This window comes from Pristis pectinata, chromosome 9 (genome assembly GCF_009764475.1).
Source record: "Pristis pectinata isolate sPriPec2 chromosome 9, sPriPec2.1.pri, whole genome shotgun sequence".
Taxonomy (NCBI): Eukaryota; Metazoa; Chordata; class Chondrichthyes; order Rhinopristiformes; family Pristidae; genus Pristis; species Pristis pectinata.
In genome coordinates, this window is record NC_067413.1 from 95,592,649 (window position 1) to 95,615,519 (window position 22,871).

The 22,871-nt window shown below is 41.3% G+C and overlaps 1 protein-coding gene across 1 annotated transcript in view; it reads right to left on the reverse strand.

The window, feature by feature from the left end:
* Positions 1-3,511: 3,511 nt before the first annotated feature.
* The window catches only part of sdha (succinate dehydrogenase complex, subunit A, flavoprotein (Fp)), a 40,519-nt gene continuing 21,159 nt past the window's right edge, over positions 3,512-22,871 (reverse strand). Inside the window, exons 8-15 of the mRNA XM_052023140.1 lie at positions 21,524-21,692; positions 19,953-20,148; positions 15,915-16,086; positions 14,207-14,325; positions 9,995-10,106; positions 7,548-7,678; positions 5,360-5,473; positions 3,512-4,215 (exon numbers count right to left, since the gene is read on the reverse strand). Coding sequence (XP_051879100.1) covers positions 4,129-4,215; positions 5,360-5,473; positions 7,548-7,678; positions 9,995-10,106; positions 14,207-14,325; positions 15,915-16,086; positions 19,953-20,148; positions 21,524-21,692 — 1,100 coding nt within the window. The 3' untranslated portion in view covers positions 3,512-4,128. The remainder of the gene's footprint in view (positions 4,216-5,359; positions 5,474-7,547; positions 7,679-9,994; positions 10,107-14,206; positions 14,326-15,914; positions 16,087-19,952; positions 20,149-21,523; positions 21,693-22,871) is intronic.

Below are 22,871 nucleotides of genomic sequence, written 5' to 3' on the forward strand. Positions count from 1 at the left end.
AGAGATCGAGAATCCCGGATGGTCTGTTGCCTCCCTGGTGCCAGGGTCCGTGATATCTCGGATCGAGTTCTTGATATTCTCAGGAGGGAGGGTGAGCAGCCAGATGTCGTGGTCCATGTTGGGACCAATGACGTGGATAGGAAGAAGGAAGAGGTCCTGCAAAGAGAGCTTAGGGAATTAGGTGCAAAGTTGAAGGACAGGACCTCCAAGGTTGCAATCTCAGGATTGCTACCAGTGCCACGTGCTAGTGAGGCTAGAAGTAGGAGGATCATGCAGCTAAATACGTGGCTAAGGAGTCGGTGCAGGAGGGAGGGCTTCAGGTTTCTGGATAATTGGGCTTTGTTCCAGGGAAGGTGGGATCTGTTCCGAAGGGACGGTTTACACCTGAACTGGAAGGGGACTAACATACTTGCGGGTAGGTTTGCTAGTGCTGCTCCAGTGGGTTTAAACTAGATTTGCAGGGGGAGGGGAACCAGAGTGTTAGAGAAGAAAGTGAGGAGGAAAATGATCGTGCGAGGTCTGCAGGTATGGACAGAAATCAAAGGTTTGTACATGATAGTAATGTTCTCAGGTACATCTACTTCAATGCAAGGAGTATCGTAGGTAAAGCGGATGAGCTTAGGGTGTGGATTGGCACGTGGGATTACTATGTTATTGCTATTAGTGAGACATGGTTGCAGGAGGGGCAGGACTGGCAGCTTAATGTTCCGGGCTTCCGTTGTTTCAGACGTGATAGAGGGGGAGGGATGAAAGGGGGAGGAGCGGCATTACTGGTCAGGGAACAGATCACGGCTGTGCGTAGACAGGACAACCCGGAGGGCTCGTCTACGGAGGCCATATGGGTGGAGCTGAGGAACAGGAAAGGTGTAGCCACACTAATAGGGGGTTGTATTATAGACCGCCCAATAGTCAGAGAGAATTGGAGGAACAAATCTGTAGGGAGATAGCAGACCGATGTAAGAAACAGAAAGTTGTAATAGTTGGGGATTTTAACTTTCCACATATTGACTGGGACTCCCACACTGCGAAAGGGTTGGATGGCTTGGAATTTGTCAAATGTGTTCAGGAAAGTTTTCTAAATCAATATATAGAGGTACCAACGAGAGAGAATGCAATACTTGATCTCCTATTAGGGAACCAGGCAGGTCAGGTGACAGAAGTATGTGTAGGTGAGCATTTTGGGTCCAGTGACCGTAATGCAATTAGTTTCAAGATAATTATGGATAGGGATAGGTCTGGTCCTCGAGTGGAGGTTCTAAATTGGAGAAAGGCCAATTTTGTGGAAATGAGAAAGGATCTAGGTAGGGTGGATTGGGATAAGTTATTTTCTGGCAAGGATACGCTCAGTAAATGGAAAGCCTTCGAAGACGAAATTTTGAGAGTGCAGAATTTGTACGTTCCTGTCAGGATTAAAGGCAAGGGTAACAAGCATAGGGAACCTTGGTTTTCAAGGGATATTGGTGAGCTGGTTAAGAAAAAGAGAGAGGTGTATAGCAGGTATAGGCAACTAGGAATGGATGAGGTACTTGAAGAGTATAGGAAATGTAAGAAAATATTAAAAAAGGAAATCAGGAAGGCAAAAAGAAGACATGAGGCTGCTTTGGCAGATAATGTGAAGGTAAACCCAAAGGGTTTCTATAGGTATATTAAGAGCAAAAGGATAGTAAGAGACAGAATTGGTCCCCTAAAAGATCAGAGTGGTCATATATGCATGGAGCCTCAGGAGACAGGGGCGGTCTTAAACAGTTTTTTTGCATCAGTATTTACTCAGGAAACTGGCATCGTGGATACGGAAGGAAGGGAAACAAGCACTAGTGTCATGGAACATTATAGAGATTAAAAAGGAGGTACTTGATGCTTTACAGCGAATAAAGGTAGATAAATCCCCAGGGCCTGACAAGATATTTCCCCGGACCTTGAGAGAGACTAGTGTAGAAATTGCAGGGGCCCTGGCAGATATATTTAAAATGTCCTTAGCCATGGGTGCGGTGCCAGAGGACTGGAGGATAGCTCATGTTGTTCCATTGTTTAAGAAAGGCTCGAAGAGTAAACTGGGTAATTACAGGCCAGTGAGCCTGACATCAGTAGTGGGTAAATTATTGGAAGGTGTTGTGAGAGATAGGACATATAAGTATTTGGACAGCCAAGGGTTGATTAAGGATAGTCAGCATGGCTTTGTGCCTGGTAGATCGTGTTTAACGAATCTTGTGGAGTTTTTTGAGGAGGTCACTAAGAAAGTAGATGAAGGCAAGGCTGTGAATGTTGTCTACATGGACTTTAGTAAGGCCTTTGACAAAGTCCCATATGGGAGATTAGTTCAGAAGGTTCAGTCAATGGGTAACCATGGAAAGGTTGTAAACTGGATTTGAAATTGGCTGAGTGGGAGAAGACAGAGAGTGGTTGTGGATGGTTGTTTCTCAGATTGGAGGCCTGTGACTAGTGGTGTGCCTCAGGGATCTGTGTTGGGGCCATTGTGGTTTGTTGTATATATCAATGATCTAGACGATAATGTGGTAAATTGGATTAGTAAGTTTGCAGATGACACTAAGATTAGAGGTGTAGTGGACAGTGAGGAAGGCTTTCAAAGCTTGCAGAGGGATCTGGACCAAATGGAAAAATGGTCCAGAAAATGGCAGATGGAATTTAATGCCGACAAGTGTGAGGGGTTGCATTTTGGAAGGACAAATCAAGGGAGGACATACACAGTAAATGGTAGGGCACTGAGGAGTGTGGAGGAACAAATGGATCTGGGAGTTCAGATACATAATTCCTTGAAAGTAGAATCACAGGTAGACAGGTTGTAAAAAAGGCTTTTGGAATCCTGGCATTTATAAATCAAAGTATTGAGTATAGGAGTTGGAATGTTTTGGTGGGGTTGTATAAGTCATCGGTGAGACCAAATTTAGAACATTGTGTGCAGTTCTGGTCACCGAACTACAGGAAGGATGTCAGTAAGATTGAAAGAGTGCAGAGGAGATTTACAAGAATGTTACCGGGTCTTCAGGATTTGAGTTATAAGGAAAGATTGAGCATGTTAGAACTTTATTCCTTGGAGCAGAGAAGAATGAGGGGAGATATGATAGAGGTTTATAAAATGATGAGGGGCATAGACAGGGTTAATGCAAGTAGGCTCTTTCCACCTAGATTAGGAGAGATAAGTACGAGAGGACATGGCTTTAGGGTGAAAGGGGAAAGGTTTAGGGGGAACATTAGAGGGAACTTCTTCACTCAAAGAGTGGTGGGAGTGTGGAATGGGCTGCCATCTGATGCGGTAAATGCGGGCTCGCTCTTAACTTTTAAGAGTAAATTGGATAGATACATGGACGAGAGAGGTCTGGAGGGGTATGGGCTGGGGCCAATAATGTTTCGGCACAGACTAGAAGGGCCAAATGGCCTGTTTTCTGTGCTGTAGTTTTTCTATGGTTCTATGGAAAGGTGCAACATTATATTTAAAATGGCACAATTGCATTAAGGCCGAGAAAGATTTCCTAAATTCAGACAAACCAAACACTTCAGGAGTGTTGAGTCCTGCTTTATTCAGAATGTCGATGTAGGTATATCTATCTGAACATTCAAGTTTTTACAACGGTAAACCAACCAAACCAAAGAATACAAGCATTGTTCCACAGCACTCTCATGGTTCTGCTACATGGATATTGTTCACTTGTGCTTGCACACAGAGGAAAATGCCCCACAACATAACCAGATTCATTGTCAACTTTTATTGTCAATGGAAAAAATAATTATTCAGAGATAGAATTTTACAATATCAGGTCCATTATGTCACCACATAACTAATTTTTTTATTGAGCTCACAAAGAAGCCTCAAGCATCTTCAGAGTACATGCTTCCCAATGCTATGGCAGTAATTATGCATTCTACTTAAAAAGAGAAAGCATTTTTATGGATACAGATACATAGAGCGTTGCTTGCATTTTTAGCAGTCACAATGATGTAGAAGATGGAGCTCATCTTTTACAATACAGGCTATAGTTAGAAAATAGGAACAGTTCAGATAGGATCATATCTTGTCAATACAAAGTACATAGAATTTTATTAAATAAAACAACAGAAAAAGTGATTTTATTACACCAGTTCAGTCTGCAATGGATATGCCAGTGTAATTTACTAATAAGAGCGTATTGCTGGTGGAACTGAGGCACATTCTTCTGCATCCAACGTTGTATCAATTACAGGTCTGTAGTCCAGAGTTACCTAGAATGTCAAAGTTGCACATGACTGCTAGAACAGATGTCAGTATAGTGTCCAATACCCCTGCCACTGCCCACACTTCTTAGTCAATCAAACAATAAATTCAAAACCAGATACACTCCAACAGACTCAACTAATGTGACATGCATGCTATGACACCTCGCTACAAAACAAGAACTACAGGAAAATATGAATTCAGAAAATGCTGTTAAGTCAATAGAGGAAAGTAAGGGAAATTCTATCTAGACAAAAAACTTGTTATCCACAGAAGCCATCCACAAACCAATTTGAAAACCCATGGCCCATATCTAATGAGATAACTACATGAAAGCAGACTCAATGGAATGCCTTTAATTTAGTGCTTTGTCTTTTCACCTTTCATCATAAGCACATGCTCCCAATTAATGTATTAAAGCAGCCCCATGTGGAGTCCAATTTAAAACACCATTTCAGATGGTCTACGTTAATCAGAACCTCTACCTGCGCAAACTCTTGCTGAGCAAGCCATTCCGCTATGTCATCAGGCGTAAGGTTTGAATGCCATTCTATAAGGTTATAATGTGTAAGATTCACAACTCTATCTCCGAATTCTTGGTTGACATTCTGCAGGACACTGGTGAGTGTGTGTGGTTGCCCCCATCCACAGAATGTGTGACAAGAGCCTGTAAAACTCTTCCTCCTGTATGGAACCAACTTCCTATCAACTGATAAAATAACTGTTACAGGAACGGCAAGAGAATCCACATCAAACCCTGCCAAACTATTAAATAGCTTATAAATCTGCCCGTTACTTCGTATTTTTCTCCATGGGAATGAAAATAGAACTGTAGAAGAACAATAGTTTTCCCATCAAGAAGTTGATTTCATCAATTCTACTCAGGTCTCACTGTCTGAAATGCCCAGTTTACTGACAACTAACTTTACCAATTGAAAGTCACGATTGGAGTAGCCGCAATTTCCTAGTTTGTGTGACCAGCTATTACATCTGGTGACAACGGCATTTGTAAAACCAACCATTTAATAGTTGAAACTTGTAATTGCTAAAAATTACATTCTATCCAGTTGGAATGGCACTTATCTTAATCTATACTCAAGGAATCTACTTGTGCAAACTTATCTTCTGTTTCCACTAGTCAAAGATCCTTACCTTTCCAGTTTTTGGATTCATAGATGAGAGTGTGTGTTTTCGCCAATGTTCACTGAATGATCTTTTTTCTTGACCTTGCAATGGTTTTGAAAAGTCATATTCGTCGATTCTCACCTAAGACGACAAAAATGAGAAAGTCCCAAACTATTTTATTGCACATTTCAGAGGCACCCACAGAGAAATATTCTCAGCCCTCTCAAATTCGATAAGAAACCCAGTTCACAGGGGGACATAGAAATTTCACAGCACCAAAGGGTAAGGGAGCTCTCCCCAACATTTATCCATCAATCAACAAAGCACACCAAGTCATCTTGTCTCTTTCACATGGCTATTTACTGGTGTTTGTTGAATGCAAATTGTTTGCTACATTACACAGGTAATTACACTTCCAAAGAGCTGGATGCAAATCAGTTTAGGATACTTCCACTATCTGGTTTCCTGATACCCAAGAACTAATTTTCTGAACTCACAGTCCAGGCAAGGAGCAGCATCTATGAGGCTATCAGAAGTGCTCTTCCCACAAGTTTATGTTAATTAATGTTAAATGATGAAAAGTCAAGTCAACAATTTCCCAATGTACAGTCCTAGGAAGGAAAAGAACATTCTGAAAAATGGGTTCCAAGTCAAGTTCACCACTACTGGAAAATGTACCCTATAAAAGGGACTCTGTCCCTGTGACAAAACAAACCCTTCACTGGTATTTGAAAATCACTCCTGCAACAAGAGGCATCTATTGTTAATTGAATAGCTGGCAAAACCAGAGAAGAAATACTTATCAGTATGTCAAAAATAATTAGGATAGCCAGGATACTTTTAATGACCAGCAGAAAATGGCCCTTCATTTACTCTTTCTGGCATTCCCTTTTCCACATACATGTGGAGCAGTTTCCTGATCTTCAACTACAATTTTTTTTTAAAGTTACTAATTCCTTTGTTGCCTCAAGGTGACAACTTGTACTAGGGGAAATTTCTTTAAGCAGCCCACAGGTATCTCACCAAAGTGAATAACCATCATACACAAGCTTCCATGGTTCTGACAAGGTATTCTATTCTGGAGCCAGGAAATGAAGCAGACAGGATCAAGTAAAACTCAACAGAATAAATTAAGGGAAAATTATTTCAAAGATTGATAAATTTTGTAAACATTCATAATATTTTGTGAACATTCATGACATCACCAATAGCCAGTCCTGGTCCAACCACGTAGATGCCATGGCCAAGAAAGCTTACCAGCACCTCTACTTCCTCAGGAGGCTAAAGAAATTTGGCATACCCCCTTTGACATGCACCAAACTTTATTGATGCACCATAGAAAGCATCCTATCTGGATGTATCATGGTTTGGTATGGCAACTGCTCTGCCCAGGACCTTAAGAAACTGCAGAAAGTTGTGGATACAGCCCAGCACATCACGGAAACCAGCCTCCCATCCATGTCTATACCTCTCGCTGCCTTGGTGAAGCAGCCAGCATAATCAAAGACCCCACCCACCAGGGTCATTCTCTCTTCTCTCCTCTTCTATCAGGCGGAAGATACAGGAGCCTGAGGGCACGTACCACCAGGCTCAAGGACAGCTTCTATCCCACAGTGATAAGACTATTGAATGGTTCCCTTATATGATGAGATGGGCTCTTGACCTCACAATCTACCTTGTTGTGACCTTACACCTTATTGCACTGCACTTTCTCTGTAGCTGTGACACTTTACTCTGTACTGTTAATGTTTTTAGCCTGTACTACATCAATGCACTTTGTACTAACTCAATGTAACTGCACTGTGTAATGAATTGACTTGTACGATCGGTATGCAAGACAAGTTTTTCACTGTACCTCGGTACAAGTGACAATAATAAACCAATACCATTAATATTTATCATGGGGTGGATTTTAATGGTATCTGAAAAGGAAAAATGCAGATATTGCAAATATGAAATAAAAACAGAAAATGTCAGGCACGCTTAGCAGGTCAGGTATTATCTGTGGAGACAGAAACAAATTGAAGTTTCAGGCCAATGACCCCTTATCAGAACTCTGAGTATCTATAGCATTTTCTGTATTTAATGGTATCTTTTGGGCTCTTTTGACTCATAGTAAATAATTAAGAATCTCATCTTACATAATTCAGTGCACAATTCAGGCACATGTGATATAACTGAGATCTCACAGCATCGTCAGACAGATTACTCTAACCTTGAAATCCTCCCGGGCATGCGCTCCCCTGCTTTCTTTGCGAGCCTCTGCACTGTAGATAGTCTGCAGGGCACAAAGCATCAAATTTTGTAGCTCCAAGGTTTCAACCAGGTCAGAATTCCAAACAATACCTGAAACAAACAGTACAGCTCTCATTAAACATACATGCAGGTTTAGTAACCCTTCAGAACATTTGAACATGAAATAAATGATTGTTTAAATTGGTTCTGAGGATGGGATGTTGTTGTTAGTGCTTGATCCCAGCTGCTCTGGTCAATAGTTTGATGAACCACTTCATTGGGACTCAAAAATTAACCACATTCTGTCATCTAGCCAGAATGGCTCTCTCAAACTATTACAAACCAGACACTATTCACAGTCAAGTTGTTTTCCATGTGGCAACCTTCATTTTACCAGATTTATCACATTCAATTTCAGTTTTACATGACAATATTTGAAGTAACCTCTTAGCTGCCAATCCAGTACACTGTGACACTACCTTAAATATTTAAGCCCAAGCACATTTCATTAGAAACCTATAAAAACTCAAAAAGAAATCAATGATATCATACACAAGGATCATCAACACCTTGGACAAAACATCCCATTTGATTAACATCCTGATTATCAGCTTAAATAACCAGCACCTACTACCTCTAAGATGCTGTGGTAGACATGTATACCATCCACATGGTTCACTGCAGAAAGTTACCAGGAATCCCTCGGCAGCATCTCCCAAACTTTGCCTCCAGCCAAGCTGTTCCAGTACAGAACAGTAACATCCACCTGGCAGTGTGGAAAATGAAATGTAGGCTCTTTTTCTCTGCCCACAGATGCTGTCTGACTTGCTGAGCCGCTCCACCTTTTTCAGACATCCCACATCTTCAGTGTTTTGCTGGCTGATCACAACAGCCTCACCACTAAACTGCCCTAACCAGGATCAAAGAAGATCCCATTCCATTCTTCCTGCTCCTCTGTATCTGTCCTGACTGTTCTGATGATGACAGGTGACACAGGTGCCTCTAAGATACGTCTTCTTTCTTCATGAACTGTGGCTTCCCCCTACCTTGGTCAACAAAGCCCTTGACAACATCTGACCCATTTTCCTTCAACTCTGCTCTAAATCCTTCTCCTCTTAGATGGAACAAGAATTCCCCAGGTCTTCAATTTCCACCCCACTGGCCTCCCCATACAACAGATCATCCTTTGCAATTCCTGGCACCAGGCACGTCTCTTCTATCCTTCCCATTTCAGCGTTTTGAAAGGACTGCTCCCTTTGCAATTCCATGGTCTGTTCTTAGGTCTCCATCCACCATTCCCCTTCTCATGACCCTTCCTCCTGCAACACCCGCTCTTTCACCCCTCCACTTCCCATCATCCAGGGGCCTAAACTGTCCTTCCAGAGGAAGCAGCAATTCACTTGCGGTCTTCCCTGTGGTCTCCTTTACTTCAGTAAAGTCCGACTCAGATTGTATGACCTCTGCAAAACACCACCGTTTAGCCTGTAGCAGTGACACTTAGATTTTAGTTGCCTGTCTCTTTAATTCTCTATTCCATTTCTACTTTGATCTCTCTCTTCCTTCGGCCTCGTACATTGGGACAATGAAACCCAACTTACGTTCAAGGCAGAGGTCTGGTCAGAATAGCTGTAGGTTATCCATCTGTAACAATGGCCCAGTTTTCACTCTAACTGCTGGACATAGCCTGCAACTCAGCATTTTGCAGCCTTTATGTTCCTTTGTTAGTGATCTTTCTCTGATTATCCTCATTTCACAGTGTTTGTGTTCCTTTGCTCATGTTCTTTCTAATATAATTCGAGTCTGTTGGTGGTGCTCGATGGACCAAGTCATAACTTGGCTTTGGTCCAAGCACTTTTCAATCTATTATTTACCACTCTTTAATAAGTCTTTTACAGTACTGGCACAAGTTTAATTTTGATTTTTAACTAATATAATTCATTAAGCTATTAACTATCTACAACTTATCCCCCAGGCAAACCCATCTCAACCTATCAGAGATATTCCACCATACGCCCTCTGCAGTTTCAACTGCTTTCTCTCTTTCTCAGTTCTGACGAAGGGCCTTCAGCCTGAGGCGTTCAGTGTCACTCTTTTCACTGATGCCAGAATTATGTTTTTATTTCATCTGAAAATTAACCCATTGGTTCTTAGTTTCAACAAATATATGTAATCTAACATCTGATAGTAATCACATCAATGACAAAAACAAACACAAAAAAAGAGCAAAAAGCTGCACTGAATTAATCAGGGCAAAAAGCCAAACTAAAATCATGGCTGGAAATGAAATGGCAATTAATTCAATGTAATCAAAAAGGTCATCAACCTTTTGTTAAAAAGCTCAGTGATCTGAGACGTTACCTCTATTGCTCTCTCTACAGATGTTGCCCAATCAGCATTTTTTGTCTTTATTTTAGGAAAAGTATTTACCTCTGTCAAATGTCTTGATGTCACTCAAGGAATCATACAAACTGCTCAACTTTTCACAGCCTTCTTTGAGCACAGACCCTGTGCGGAACACTGCCGCGTGACTTTGCATGCACTGTTAAAGGTGGAATTAAGTGAACATTAGTCTCCAGTACATCTCTTTAATGAGTAGTGCAAATTACTTTTACTGCATGCCCTCTATCAATCTATTAGGTAAATTCCCCAATTACTATCAAAGGGTTATCAATTTAATGAAAGGCATTTTATCACCCATTTATACCAATTAATTTCCTAATTAAATTTACACTGAACCATTCACCCATCATTTTAGCACAGCCTTCATTATTGATTAAGATCATAAACTGGCTAACACACTGTTAAGGAAGGCAAGCTGACAAAGGCTTAAATCCTAAAGGTGAAATACGAGGAGTTTAATCAGGAAAATGTCCTTTGGTAGCTATAGTTTGTCCAGCAGAGTACACCAATGTGAGGGAAATTACATAATGAAACCTTCACAAGTAGATAGACCAGACTAGAACCTGAAGGCCAAATTATGGTCAATGGCAACTCCTGGCTTGGCCCACTGAAGAGGATCACTTCTGAAAGAAAGGTTGTGATATTCGACCATGCTAGCCCCAAGAACACATGCGAGGTAGACAAAGCCTTTCCTTTACAATCTCACACGACTGGAGTAGATCACGCAGGGGCTGGCCAGACAAAGGACTGCAGTGGTAGGATGGAAATGATGCCCCGGGGATAACGGAAGTGCAGAGAGAGGTGGGGGAGATCAGTGATAATGGAGTGCTAAAGAAGAAAACTGTCCAGAGGAAGATGAATATCTCAAACTCTCCAGCACCTGCCAGAGTGGTGTTATGTCCTTTAATGCCACACTCCTAATTAATGCCCATTTTTAAGTTATACAGTAAAATTTTGTGCAAGTGACATCAAAAGAGTGTTGTAGGTCCTTTTACATTATTGTGCAAGCTCAGATCCCTCCGTGCCTGAAGTACAAGCAACAATTTCGGACCACTGCTATCTGTTCATAAAAACAGCCCTCCAACATTGAAACTTTGGGCATCTTTATTTCAGAGTTATGGACTGACCACTAAAAACCTGACATCTTGTATGATGTTAAAATATAACTGATTTCAGACGCTTGAGGCCATAGAATTCTGACTTGCTATCCTGATATAAAACTTGCAATTGCAGCTTGGTCCCCCATAACAACAATATAATTTCTGTTTTGAATTCAGTATGAGCAAGGACTAATAAATGTTTGTACCTTTGCTGTGTCTCATACAGATTACAAGTTTAAACTGTCAGTTCTCAAGTATTTTACATCAGAATAGTACTGAGACCCATGGGGTTAAATTATGAGGTTAGGATGCATAAACTACCCTTCCATTTCAGAGTTTAGAAGATTAAGAGGTATCAAATGCGTTTCAAATGGCTGAATAGGGCTAATACAGAGAAACTAATTTCTGTGGTGAGAATCATTAATAAAGGGACATTAAATTAGAGCAGTGCTGCTCAGGAGTGGATGGGGTAAACACTTGCTTACAGAAAGGGAAGCAGGTAGCCAAATCTCTTTTCTCAAAATGCTAGAGAGTTTATAAGACAGGTAGATAAAGTTTTACCGGAATGATATATGGACATTACTTCGTTGCTGGACCAAGTAGGGCTCAATTCCCTGGAATTCTGAAGGTAATGGGTAATTTCATTCAAGTTTTAGGATGTTAAAGAGAACTGGTAGGAAAAATAGAATGACTATATACACTACTCAGCAATCTATGGCTAGGACTCCTAACATTAGAACCAGGTTAGAATGATGGTGAAAAACACTTCTGTATCCAGAAAATGGTAGAAATGTGGGATCTCTTTTCACAAATAGCAACTGGTGCTGTTCAATTGTAAATTTTGATAACCAGGAACTACAGGGACAAAGTGTCTACGTAAAGGTCAAATATAGATCAGCCCATCTGGTTAAATGGCAAAACTGCCATCAGGAGCTAATTAACATACAACTGTTCCTGTGTTCTAATGTTAGAAAGGAATGTGAAGCTAGGGTATGTAAAATGTGCCGAGATGTATGTCAAGCATAATATTATTAAACAAAGCAAGCTCGAAGGACAAATGGTTTCTCCTATTCCTAAAGTAATTTCTGGATCATTTCTGACTACAACTAATGTCCTTTATTATATAACAAAATACTCCAGGTTCTGGGGAAGAAAAATAGAAACAGAAAATGCTGGGAAATAACAGGTCTCACACACCGTCTGTGTATGGAGAAACAAAGTTACCAATGAAGAGCATCAACCCGAAACATTGACTCTGTTTCTCTCTCCACAGATAAGATATTTATTTATTAGTCACGTGTACATCGAAATACACAGTGAAATGCATCTTTTGCGTTACTGAGAGTGTGCTGGGGGCAGCCTGCAGGTGTCGCCACTCTTCCAGCGCCAACATAGCATGCCCATAGCTCCTAACCTATACGTCTTTGGAACGTGGGAGGAAACCGGAACACCCGGAGGAAACCCACGCAGACACGGGGAGAATGTACAGACAGCGGCTGGAATTGAACCCGGGTTCCTGGTGCTGTAATAGCATTATGCTAACTACTACACTATGCTGCCTGATCTCCAGCATTTTCTGCTTATGTGCCCAGATTATAAATCATATCCACATTACAATAAAAAAGGTGTTTAATATTTCCTAGCTTCATGTAAATATGATTTGTAATCATTGCTCCAAGCATCAAATGATGTATTCCTTTAGCTTTAATTCTTACTAATAAGAAATCATTTGATTGGCATCAGTTAAAGTGATAGATCTGCAACCCACCTAAACTACTGAGTAACAGTTATATCTAAAGCTTATCCAGAAAACTACATAAGGGAAATTTCTTCAACTCAAATAAATACAGAAATAAAAATTTACAAATGCCTACTAATAAATCAAACATCCCTTAAGGATTCTAAACTATAAAGACCAGCACACTTGGAGACCATGTAACAAAAGTGACAGGACTAGGTTCTAACATTGCTGCATTTAGTTGATAACAACACCATTTCCCTCCCACACAGTGCACAGCCTATGCAACTTATCTCTGCTGTTAGCACATAAATACGTTCTACTCTGGCCACACCACTTTACCTAAATGTGGTCAGAGGACTGCATGCTGCTCTGTGATATGATCTGGCCTTTTTGGATTGTGAATTTCAGCAGATAGTATAATTTATATTGTTATCAACACCTCTTTCCAATTATTTTTAAATGTACAGGAAGCTGTAGAGTTCAATGAACAGATAATGCAAATAAGATCATGGATATTGAGTGCAAGATTTCAAAACACATATTCTCTGGCCTGTGATCTCATTTTACTCTGTTCCCAGTTGATTTGAGACGCACAAGTCAATTCTGGTCAGACCCATATTGTGGCATTTAATATTGAAGTGCAGTAAAAGTGCTGAACCGATCCACATTTTAATTTTTTTTTAAACCAATTCTCCATTCCCGGTATGTCTCAAAAAAAAAGATACAGAGACATGTGGGTGGACAGTTTCCCTGAAAGGAGTTGGGAGCAAATCTTGACAGAATACTGTAAGGGGAAACTAAAGATCTCTTGACCAAGTAAACCAAGCAGATGGTCATAGGACATCCACTGCAATTAACTGGCTGGTATCCAAGCACAGCTGAGCCTTCACCCCCAAGAATACCCACTGCCCAGCAAAGATCGAGTTTTAAGAGGACAGGATATTTTCAGGACAGGAATGGAAGATGGGTTGAAAGAAACATTCACGTGTATCTGTGACCTGCGCCACAGAAAGGCACATGGAGGGGGGAAGGAAGCCACTGTGCATTATGGGCAACCTTAAGTCAGGTACCCATTGCTGCTGTTTTTGGACAGCTCAGCCCTGAAGCATTAACTACACCTCTGACCAAGCCTTGCGTCCACCCACAGACACGCCGTCACGCCAGATCACAGAGAGAAGGAAACATCAACCCCAACGTGCTACCCAATCTTTAATAATTTTATAGGAATATTCATAATATTTGCATTAAATAGCCAGATGAGCAGAATGTGTTTAAACATGGAAAGCCTTTTAAACATAGAAACCCCCACTTACAACAGTAACTCCTGTTATCTCATACTCTCCAAAAGCTTCAAAAAATATTAATTGAATAATTCCTGAAGCTGCTTCTGTTCCTCACCTTCTGCATGCTCAGACGGAGTTCAGACGTGCGAGTGCTTCCATCAGCAAATCGCATTCTGTCAAGATTCGCCACCGACTCCTCTCCAGCGTTTGGATCAATTGGTGCAAGAGTTTCTCCTGGGTTTTCAGCAACAAATAAGACTTCAGATATCAAGAGTTGATTTTAAAAGAACCAAATTCAATTCTATTGGTAAGATACTTGACAGTAATTCTTCCACAAAGGAAAGCAATATTATTCTAGTTGTCGTCTCTCCAGGATCTTTCACGTCCTAACAGAAAATGTATTAAGAGCATAAGAAAACAGAAAAGACCGAAAATTTGAGGATGTAACAATAAAGTCAGAGTGTTGTCACATCAAGAGTCAGAAGACCCTGCCAACATGGAATTTAGTCTGTAAGCTTAGTGCAGTAATAAGGAAGGACTGCACTGGCTGTTGGGTTTTATGGTGACTTGCTTTCCTGCTCATAGCACTATGTGAAATGCAGGGAGTTCTCTTGATACCCTCAATTAACATTGTTTGGCCTGTTTCTTTGTTAATATGGTCCTTGTTGAATGAATGTTGGCTGCTCTGCCAGCCTATGTAATAGTGAATATACTTTAGGTGTGATGCACTCATGATAAGTTCAAGGATGTGAAAGGCAATATACTATCTGCAAGTAACAAAGTCTACTTACTACTTAACAGAAGTTATAAAGTGGTCCTGACACTGGATACTGCAATATACGGTTGTGTGTGTGTGTGTGTGTGTGTGTGTGTGTGTGTGTGTGTGTGTGTGTGTGTGTGTGTGTGTGTGTGTGTGTGTGTGTGGTCTATTGTACACACACATATATACATATACACACAGTATATACTTTTATATATGGACCATATACACAAATATGGTCTCAATATTCCTACTTGTACAATTAAATGTACAATACCAAGAACTGTGCCAAGAAATCCCATTTACTGTGGCAGGGAAGAATAGGTGGCAGGAGGCAGAGAGAAAGTGGCAGGGTGGTAATAAGTTGGGTGCAGAGAGTGGAGTTTGCTTATTTGTTTCACTGTGTAATCTTTGGCCATAAGCTCAGGGCAGCAGTCTGAGTCTGCTCTCTTTCTCTCTGCCCCCCGTGGCCCCCCCCCATTCATTTAATCCTTGCCCCCTTTCTGCCACCATGCCATCCCACCTGCTGAATGCCACTCAAATGTGCAATTAATGCCAGTTAAAAGTTTGAAACTTTGGAAGACAACCTGTAATACGGCAGGACAGCAGGAACAGGATTGAAAAGTCCTGTCATAAGATGGATCTTGTAGGGAGTAAACCATTGCTTTTGGATTCCAGCACTGAAAAGTTTAGAACCCTTGTTCTTAGGCAGTGTGAGAAATAGTCACCATAAACACATTATTCTTCAAGATTCCTGTTCTTGACTTTAACCCTCTATAAATCACAGCATTTTGTGCTGTAGGATCCTGTACCCAACTTGAGTGAAAATTTTTTGATCCTCTACAATAAATAGATGTTGCAGACTGGCATTTTCTACGAACCACTTAGGGCTCTGTTATCTCAACATTATTTGGCAAAGAAAATTACTGGACCTTTATAGACCGATATTTTGTAAGGAAAAGAAAAACATAGGATTTACCTTGATTGGTTAGACCAAAATGCAGTGCAAAACTATGTGCTCTGGGAATGATTGTTCAATTCCAAAATTAGTCAGACAGCTTACCAGGCGTGGACGTTTCTGCAATGGTGAGGGCACAGGCACGACCAAACACCACCAAGTCGAGTAAGGAATTTGCTCCAAGCCGATTAGCTCCATGAACCGAAGAACTGGCAGCTTCACCACAAGCATAGAGGCCAGGTACTACAACATCTTTACCATTTACATGCTTAATCACCTGCAAGAGGCAAATTATAAAGTTAAATGTTGTGTAAACATATTTTAATGCCATGAATCATAACCATTTCCCTTCAGGTATGTTGTTTAAAAAATGTATGCTTAATGAACACTTTAAGGAGCAATTCCAGTGGCAAGATTTATTATTTGATCACATGTTGCTGCAATTATTTTCCTCAAAATGGAATCCTGAATGTCAGTGCTGTACATGTACCATGTTCCTAAATAAAATGTAGTTTGTTTTATTGGCTTAAGAAAGTTCAGATTCATATTATTCACAGTAGGCCACATATTAAAATGAGCTTGCTGAAGAACAATAGTGCCTTCCTTGTCTTGTGACTTTATAGTTGAGTCCAAACGGAATTGGGCCAAAATTATTAATATCAATAGGACATTCAAAGCATTAACTTATTGTTGCAATCAGGACCCTTAACATTCTGAATAGTACACGAATCTGGTTCCACTGTTCTTTATCTTAGTGTCAATTATTGGTATTGATTTATTATTGTCACTTGTACCGAGGTACAGTGAAGAGCTTGTCTTACAAACCGATTGTACAGGTCAATTCATTACACAGTGCAGTTACATTGAGTTAGTACAGAGTGCATTGATGTAGTACAGGTAGAAACAGTAACAGTACAAAGTGTCACAGCTACAGAGAAAGTGCAGTGCAATAAGGTGCAAGTTCACAACAAGGTAGATCATGAGGTCATAGTCCATCTCATTATATAAGGGAACCGTTCAATAGTCTTATCACAGTGGGGTAGAAGCTGTCCTTAAGCCTGGTGGTATGTGCCCTCAGGCTCCTGTATCTTCTACCCAACGGAAGAGGACAGAAGAGAGAATGTCCTGGGTGGGTGGGGTCTTTGATTCTGCTGGCTGCTACACCAAGACAACGAGAGGTAAAGACAGAGTCCAAGGAGGGGAGGCTGGTGTCCGTGATGCGCTGGGCTACGTCCCCAACTCTCTGCACCTTCTTGCAGTCTTGGGCAGAGCAGTTGCCATACCAAGCCGTGATACATCCAGATCGGATGCTTTCTATTGTGCATCAGTAAAAGTTGGTGAGAGTGAAAGGGGACAAACCAAATTTCTTTATGATAATTATCCATGATAATCAACGATCGTTTTCCTATTTCTGCATTTGCTGGCAAATTATTCTAAGTATTCATTACACTAAACACAATGAATGAATCAGAGTGATGAATGCCTGGAATAATTGCCAGATGCAAAAACGCTGGTCTCATTCTTGACTTTTTCCTATAACATTGGAATAGAATTTCAATTAGGCAAACGTAAGGGACACAGAAATTAAAAACTCAAAATGAATTGAGGCTGGGAAGGAGAGTTCATTTCCTCTGTTTCTGTTGTTACATTATATAGGAGATCTTGAGAGGCTGGAAGATTGCTGGCGTCAAAAGATCTTCAGAACTCATTTCTCCCAAAACAGACGAGTATGTTCTCAGGAAACAGAGAGTGTCTGAAGAACAGTTATGTTAGTTAGTGAACCACATGATTTTTTTCCCAAGAAGATTTCTAGGAGAGGACACTGCCTCCCAAGTGTACAGTTACATATTGTAATTTTTCAAGATGGTCAAGTAATTAAACTGTAATGCAACCAACGTGACAAAATCCTTTTCATGGTCAAAGTGATATAACTGCACTGAAGTAGAACAGTACAAGCACAGGAACAGGCCCTTCGGCCCACGATGTCTGTGCTGAACATGCTGCCAACTTAAACTAATCCCATCTGCCTGCACAGATTTATATCCTTCCATTCCCTGCCTGTTCATGTGCCTGTCTAAATGTCTCTCAAGTGCTGCTATCACATCTGCCATCTTTCCTGGCAGTGCATTCCAGGTTGATCACTCTGTATATAAAAAAAAAACTTGGCTTGCAAATCTCCTTTAAACTTTCCTCCTCTCACCTTAAAGCTGTGCCCTCTGGTATTTGACATTTCCAACCTGGAAAAAGACCATCTACCTTATCTATGCCTCTCATAATTTTATATACTTCTATCAGGTCACTGTAAGGCCAGAACTGTGTGACTAAGCACAGCTCCAATACCATCTATCAATTCAGACACCACTGTTGGCCGAATTACGGTGGTGATGAGTCAGCAAACAGGAGTGAACTAGAACATATGGCTGAGTGTCGACAAAACCAAGGAGCTAACCATCGACTTTAGAAAGGGGAAGTCAGGAGACCGTGTGTCAGTTCTCATTGGTGGGTCAGTGGTGGAGAGAATAAGCAGCTTCAAATTCCTGGGTGTTAACATCTCAGATGACCTATCCTGGGCCGAGCACATAGATGCAATCACAAAGGCGGCACGCCAGCGCCTCTACTTTCTTAGAAGCTTAAGGAGATTTGGCATGTCACCAAATACTCTAACAAACTTCCACAGATGTACTGTTGAAAGTATCCTGACTGGTTGCATCATAGCCTGGCACAGCAATTCCAAGGCACAGGAATGTAAGAGGCTGCAGAATGTAGTGGACAAAGCTCAGTCCATCATAAACACAGCCCTCCCGCCACTGACAGCATCTACAGGAGGCACTGCCTCAAGAAGGCAGCATCTATCATCAAGGATCCCCACCATCCGGATCATGCCCTCTCCTTGCTGCTACCACCAGCAGGAAGTACAGAAGTCTGAAGTCCCACATCACCAGGTTCAGGAACAGCTACTTTTCTACACCTATCTGGTTCTTGAAAAGATTTGCACAACCCTAACCTTATCTCAGCAATGGAACACCTACCACAGACTTGTCTCTGGCTGTGTCTTTCTTAATGCACTATGGTTTTTCCTTTTCGTCTCTTCACTGTCTTGCATAATTTATATCCTATGTGTTGTTTACCTACATGCCTGTGATGCTGCTGCAAGTTTTTCATTGTACCTGTACCTCACCGTACTTGTCACATGATAATAAACTCAACTTGACTTGATGCTCCAGAGCAAATAATCCAAGTTTGTCCAAACTCTCCTTGTAGCTAATACTCTTTAATCCAGGCAACATCCTGTGAACCTCTTTTGCACCCTCTCCAAAGCCTCTCACATCACTCTTGTAATGTAATTACAGGAATGAAGCTGAACCAAAGTTTTATACAGTTCCAACATTACTTCCCAACTTTCATACACATTGCCCCTACCAAGGAATGCAAGTATGTCTTACACTACCTTTACCATCCTATCTACTTGTGTTGCTACTTTCAGAGAGCAATGGACCCCAAGATCCCTCCGTACATCAATGCTCTTTAGGACCCTGCCATTCATTGTATACTTTCCTTTTATGTTTAACCTCCCAAAGTGCAGTACCTCACATTTGTCTAAACTCCATCTGCTATTTCTCTGCCCATATTTCCAACTGATCTAGATGACAGTCATGACTCAGTTATACTACTCTCATTTCCAAACCCCACTTCTGTGATAGAAGAGAAAGCAATCTACAATTGCAGATGTCATCCTTCAAAGAACATCACCTAAAAAAAAATGTTATGGCTGCAGTGTCCCCTATATCACAAGACCTTACTGGCTGGGAAGTGCGTTTAGATTATGAAAGACACTGTGTCAACATGTGTTCGTTTACTTCTTCTTTGAACGATGTTGAGAGACACATAAATATTGGCCAAGACACAGAGGAGTCTCCAGATGGTCTTCGATCAGTGCAGAGAGATTGTCATTTAACTTGGGTTCAGATAGGCTGCTTGCTTAATGTCTCATCGAAAAAGTACCCCGACAATCCAGCATACCCGCAATCTTGCACAAAAGTATTAGGAAGACATGAACTCATCATCTTCTGATTTGGAAGCAAGAGAGCAAGGCTGACATCTACAAAATCTCTACCAAAAATAAATTCAATGTATTGCAGTTACCTGTCCTTTGTAGTTGGTGGGAATACCCCCCATATTGTAATGCACAGTTGGAAGAACTGGAATTGGCTCTTTGGTGACATCCACGCCAGCAAAAATCATGGCAGTTTCTGAAATACCAGGCAGTCGCATTGCTAGCTGCTCGGGAGGCAGGTGGTGCAGCTGTAGGTAAACATGGTCTTTTTCAGGTCCACATCCTCTGTAAAGAGAATAAAAGGTAAACGTCAATGATCACAGGAAAAGAGTCCAGATAAATGACTAGGTGTACTCCTTAACAGCCTGCCACCAGACTGTGCATGTCAGAGTCAGGCTGGGTATCAAAAAATTATATCCATCAGTCTACAATGCAATCAGACAGGTTCATATATACAAGTCATGTCGTATAGAATAAGAGTTGGGACATCACATTGCAGTTGTACAAAACATTGATTAGACCTCATGTGGAGCATTGTGTACAGTTCTGATTGCCACACTACTTACTTATGTAAATACAAAAGTAGGGCTTTACTTATGAGGAGAGATTGGATAGCTTGGGTTTACTCTCACTTGAACGTACGAGGCTGGGGGTGATCTTATAGAGGTTTACAAAATTATGAGGGGTATAGATAGGACAGATAGTCAGAATCTGTCTCCCAGGGCAGGGGAGTCTAGAACTAGAGGGCACAGGTTTAAGGTGAAAGGAGAAATTTAAAGGAAATCTGAGGGGTAAGTTTTTCCACAGAGGGTGGTGAATATCTGGAACGAGCTGCCAGAGGTTGTGGAGGCAGACGCTATAATGATGTTTAAAAGGTAATTGGACAGGTACTGACATAGGAAAGGAGCAGAGGGATATGGGCCTAATATGGGCAAATCAGATTACTGTAGATGGGCATCACAGTCAACATGAATGAGGTGGGCCATAAGGTCCCGTTTCTGTGCCTACGTTTCTATGATTCTAAGTCAGAAATTCATCTCATTGTTCAGCATGACAGTGAGGAATAAATGTCACCATATTAAAGTCTGCAGGGCCCGAGCTAAGTGATCTATTCAGAATAAATGTGCTATTCTGTGACCTGTAACCCTGTCCCACCCTCCCTCCCCCCCCACCCCATAAATAGATCAATGACAACCGCCAGTGCTTAGGAATACTACTTTTTTCCCTCCACACAAAGTTTTCCTAGATCTATGAACCCTGGCAATAGCTTGTGGCACAGAATTCCAACTAACCTCTGCCCTCTGGAGGATAATCAACGATCAGCAGCTTAAAACCGTTCCCCTCAGCTATACCCTTGTGAAAACAGGGGAAATTGAGAGGTAGAGTGAAACAATACTTTGCAACATTTAATGCACTACACACAGAGGAGGATGTCCCAGAATTCAGACAAACCTGTGGACAAGCCAGATATTTCCCATAAGGAAACAGAAGAAATTCTAGAGAGTTATTGCCTGGCTATTTTTGCAAACCCCGTGGGTCAAGAGGAGTGTTTGCTAGTTGGCTCGTTACAGCAGAGCCAAGGGAGGTGGGTGAAAGATAAAGCACAAGTCTCATTCTCACATAGACAAAGAATACACAAGGCTAAAGGTCAGAATCTTACCGTCCTTCCCGAATTTCAATTGTCATGGATCGCGAAACGACATCTCTTGAAGCAAGATCCTTCGCAACAGGAGCATAACGCTCCATAAATCTCTCTCCTTCACCGTTGATGAGAATTCCTCCTTCGCCACGACATCCTTCAGTAATCAGACAACCAGCACCATAGATTCCTGGTTTAGGGTGGGAGAAAGGGTGGGAGAAAGGGTGGAAGGAAGTTGGGAAAAAGGGTGTAATGAAATGTTTTTCAGGTTCTTCTAGATCTGACATGGCAGGGTACAAGTTCAACATTTAAGCATCTGATATGAGCACTCCATAAGTAATCCGCAAATACAACAGAAATATAGATAGCTGCATTTTCTCTAATAAAGCTAACAAACTCATATTTGCTTTTAACAATTAACCTTGGCTCGTTGGTGGCTTCCTTCCTGAGCCAGAAGACTATGGGTCTGCTCCAGTGCACATATACATGATATTCTGAGACTGTATTAACTTTCAAGCAATACTTCAAAGCAAGGCCCACGTGCAATCTCAGAGACACAAAAAGAAACACTATTTGTGAGGTAGGGAAGTTTTCTTTAGTACTCTAGCAAATATTTACTCCTCTAACAACACACAAGTGTCCTTGTCAATTTTCTCCAGACCCCTTCTGCTCCAACCTCCTTTTCTCCCACCCAAAGCAATGATAGAAATCCGGTTGTTCTCACCTTCCACCCACCAGCCTCAACATTCAACAGATCACGCTCCGTGACTGCTGCCTGACATTCCCCTCCTTTTTCAGCCATTTGAAAGGACTGTTTCCTCCACAACTTTCTGATTCACTCCACTATCTCCATGAATGTGTGTCCCACCCTTTCCACAGCATCTTCCCACACAACCACTGTAGATGCAATACCTGCCCTTTTACCTCTTCCCTTTCCGCCATCCAGGGATTCAAACAGTCATTCCAGGTGAAGCAGTGATTCAACGCTACTTTCAATTTTGTGTACTGCATTTGGTGCTCACAATGTGGTCTCCACTACTTTGAGGAAGTGTAATCCAGACTGGGTGACTACTGTTCGGTCCACAACGAATGGATGTCTGAGTGCTGTAACGTGCCTTGTGGAAGATAAGACGCTGTTCCTCCAGCTGGCACAAGGTTTTGTTGGAACAGTGTAACAGGTCAAATTCAGATAAGTCAGACTGGGAAAGGATGGAGATTTAGAGTGACACTCTCCACAAATGTTGTGGGACCAGATGAGCATTTCCAGCATCCTTTATTTTTGTATCAGATTTTCAGCATTTGCAGTCTTTTGCTTATTAAGTTTCTTCCCAATATTTACAGATAGGACCTTACGTTTAATTGAGGGAAA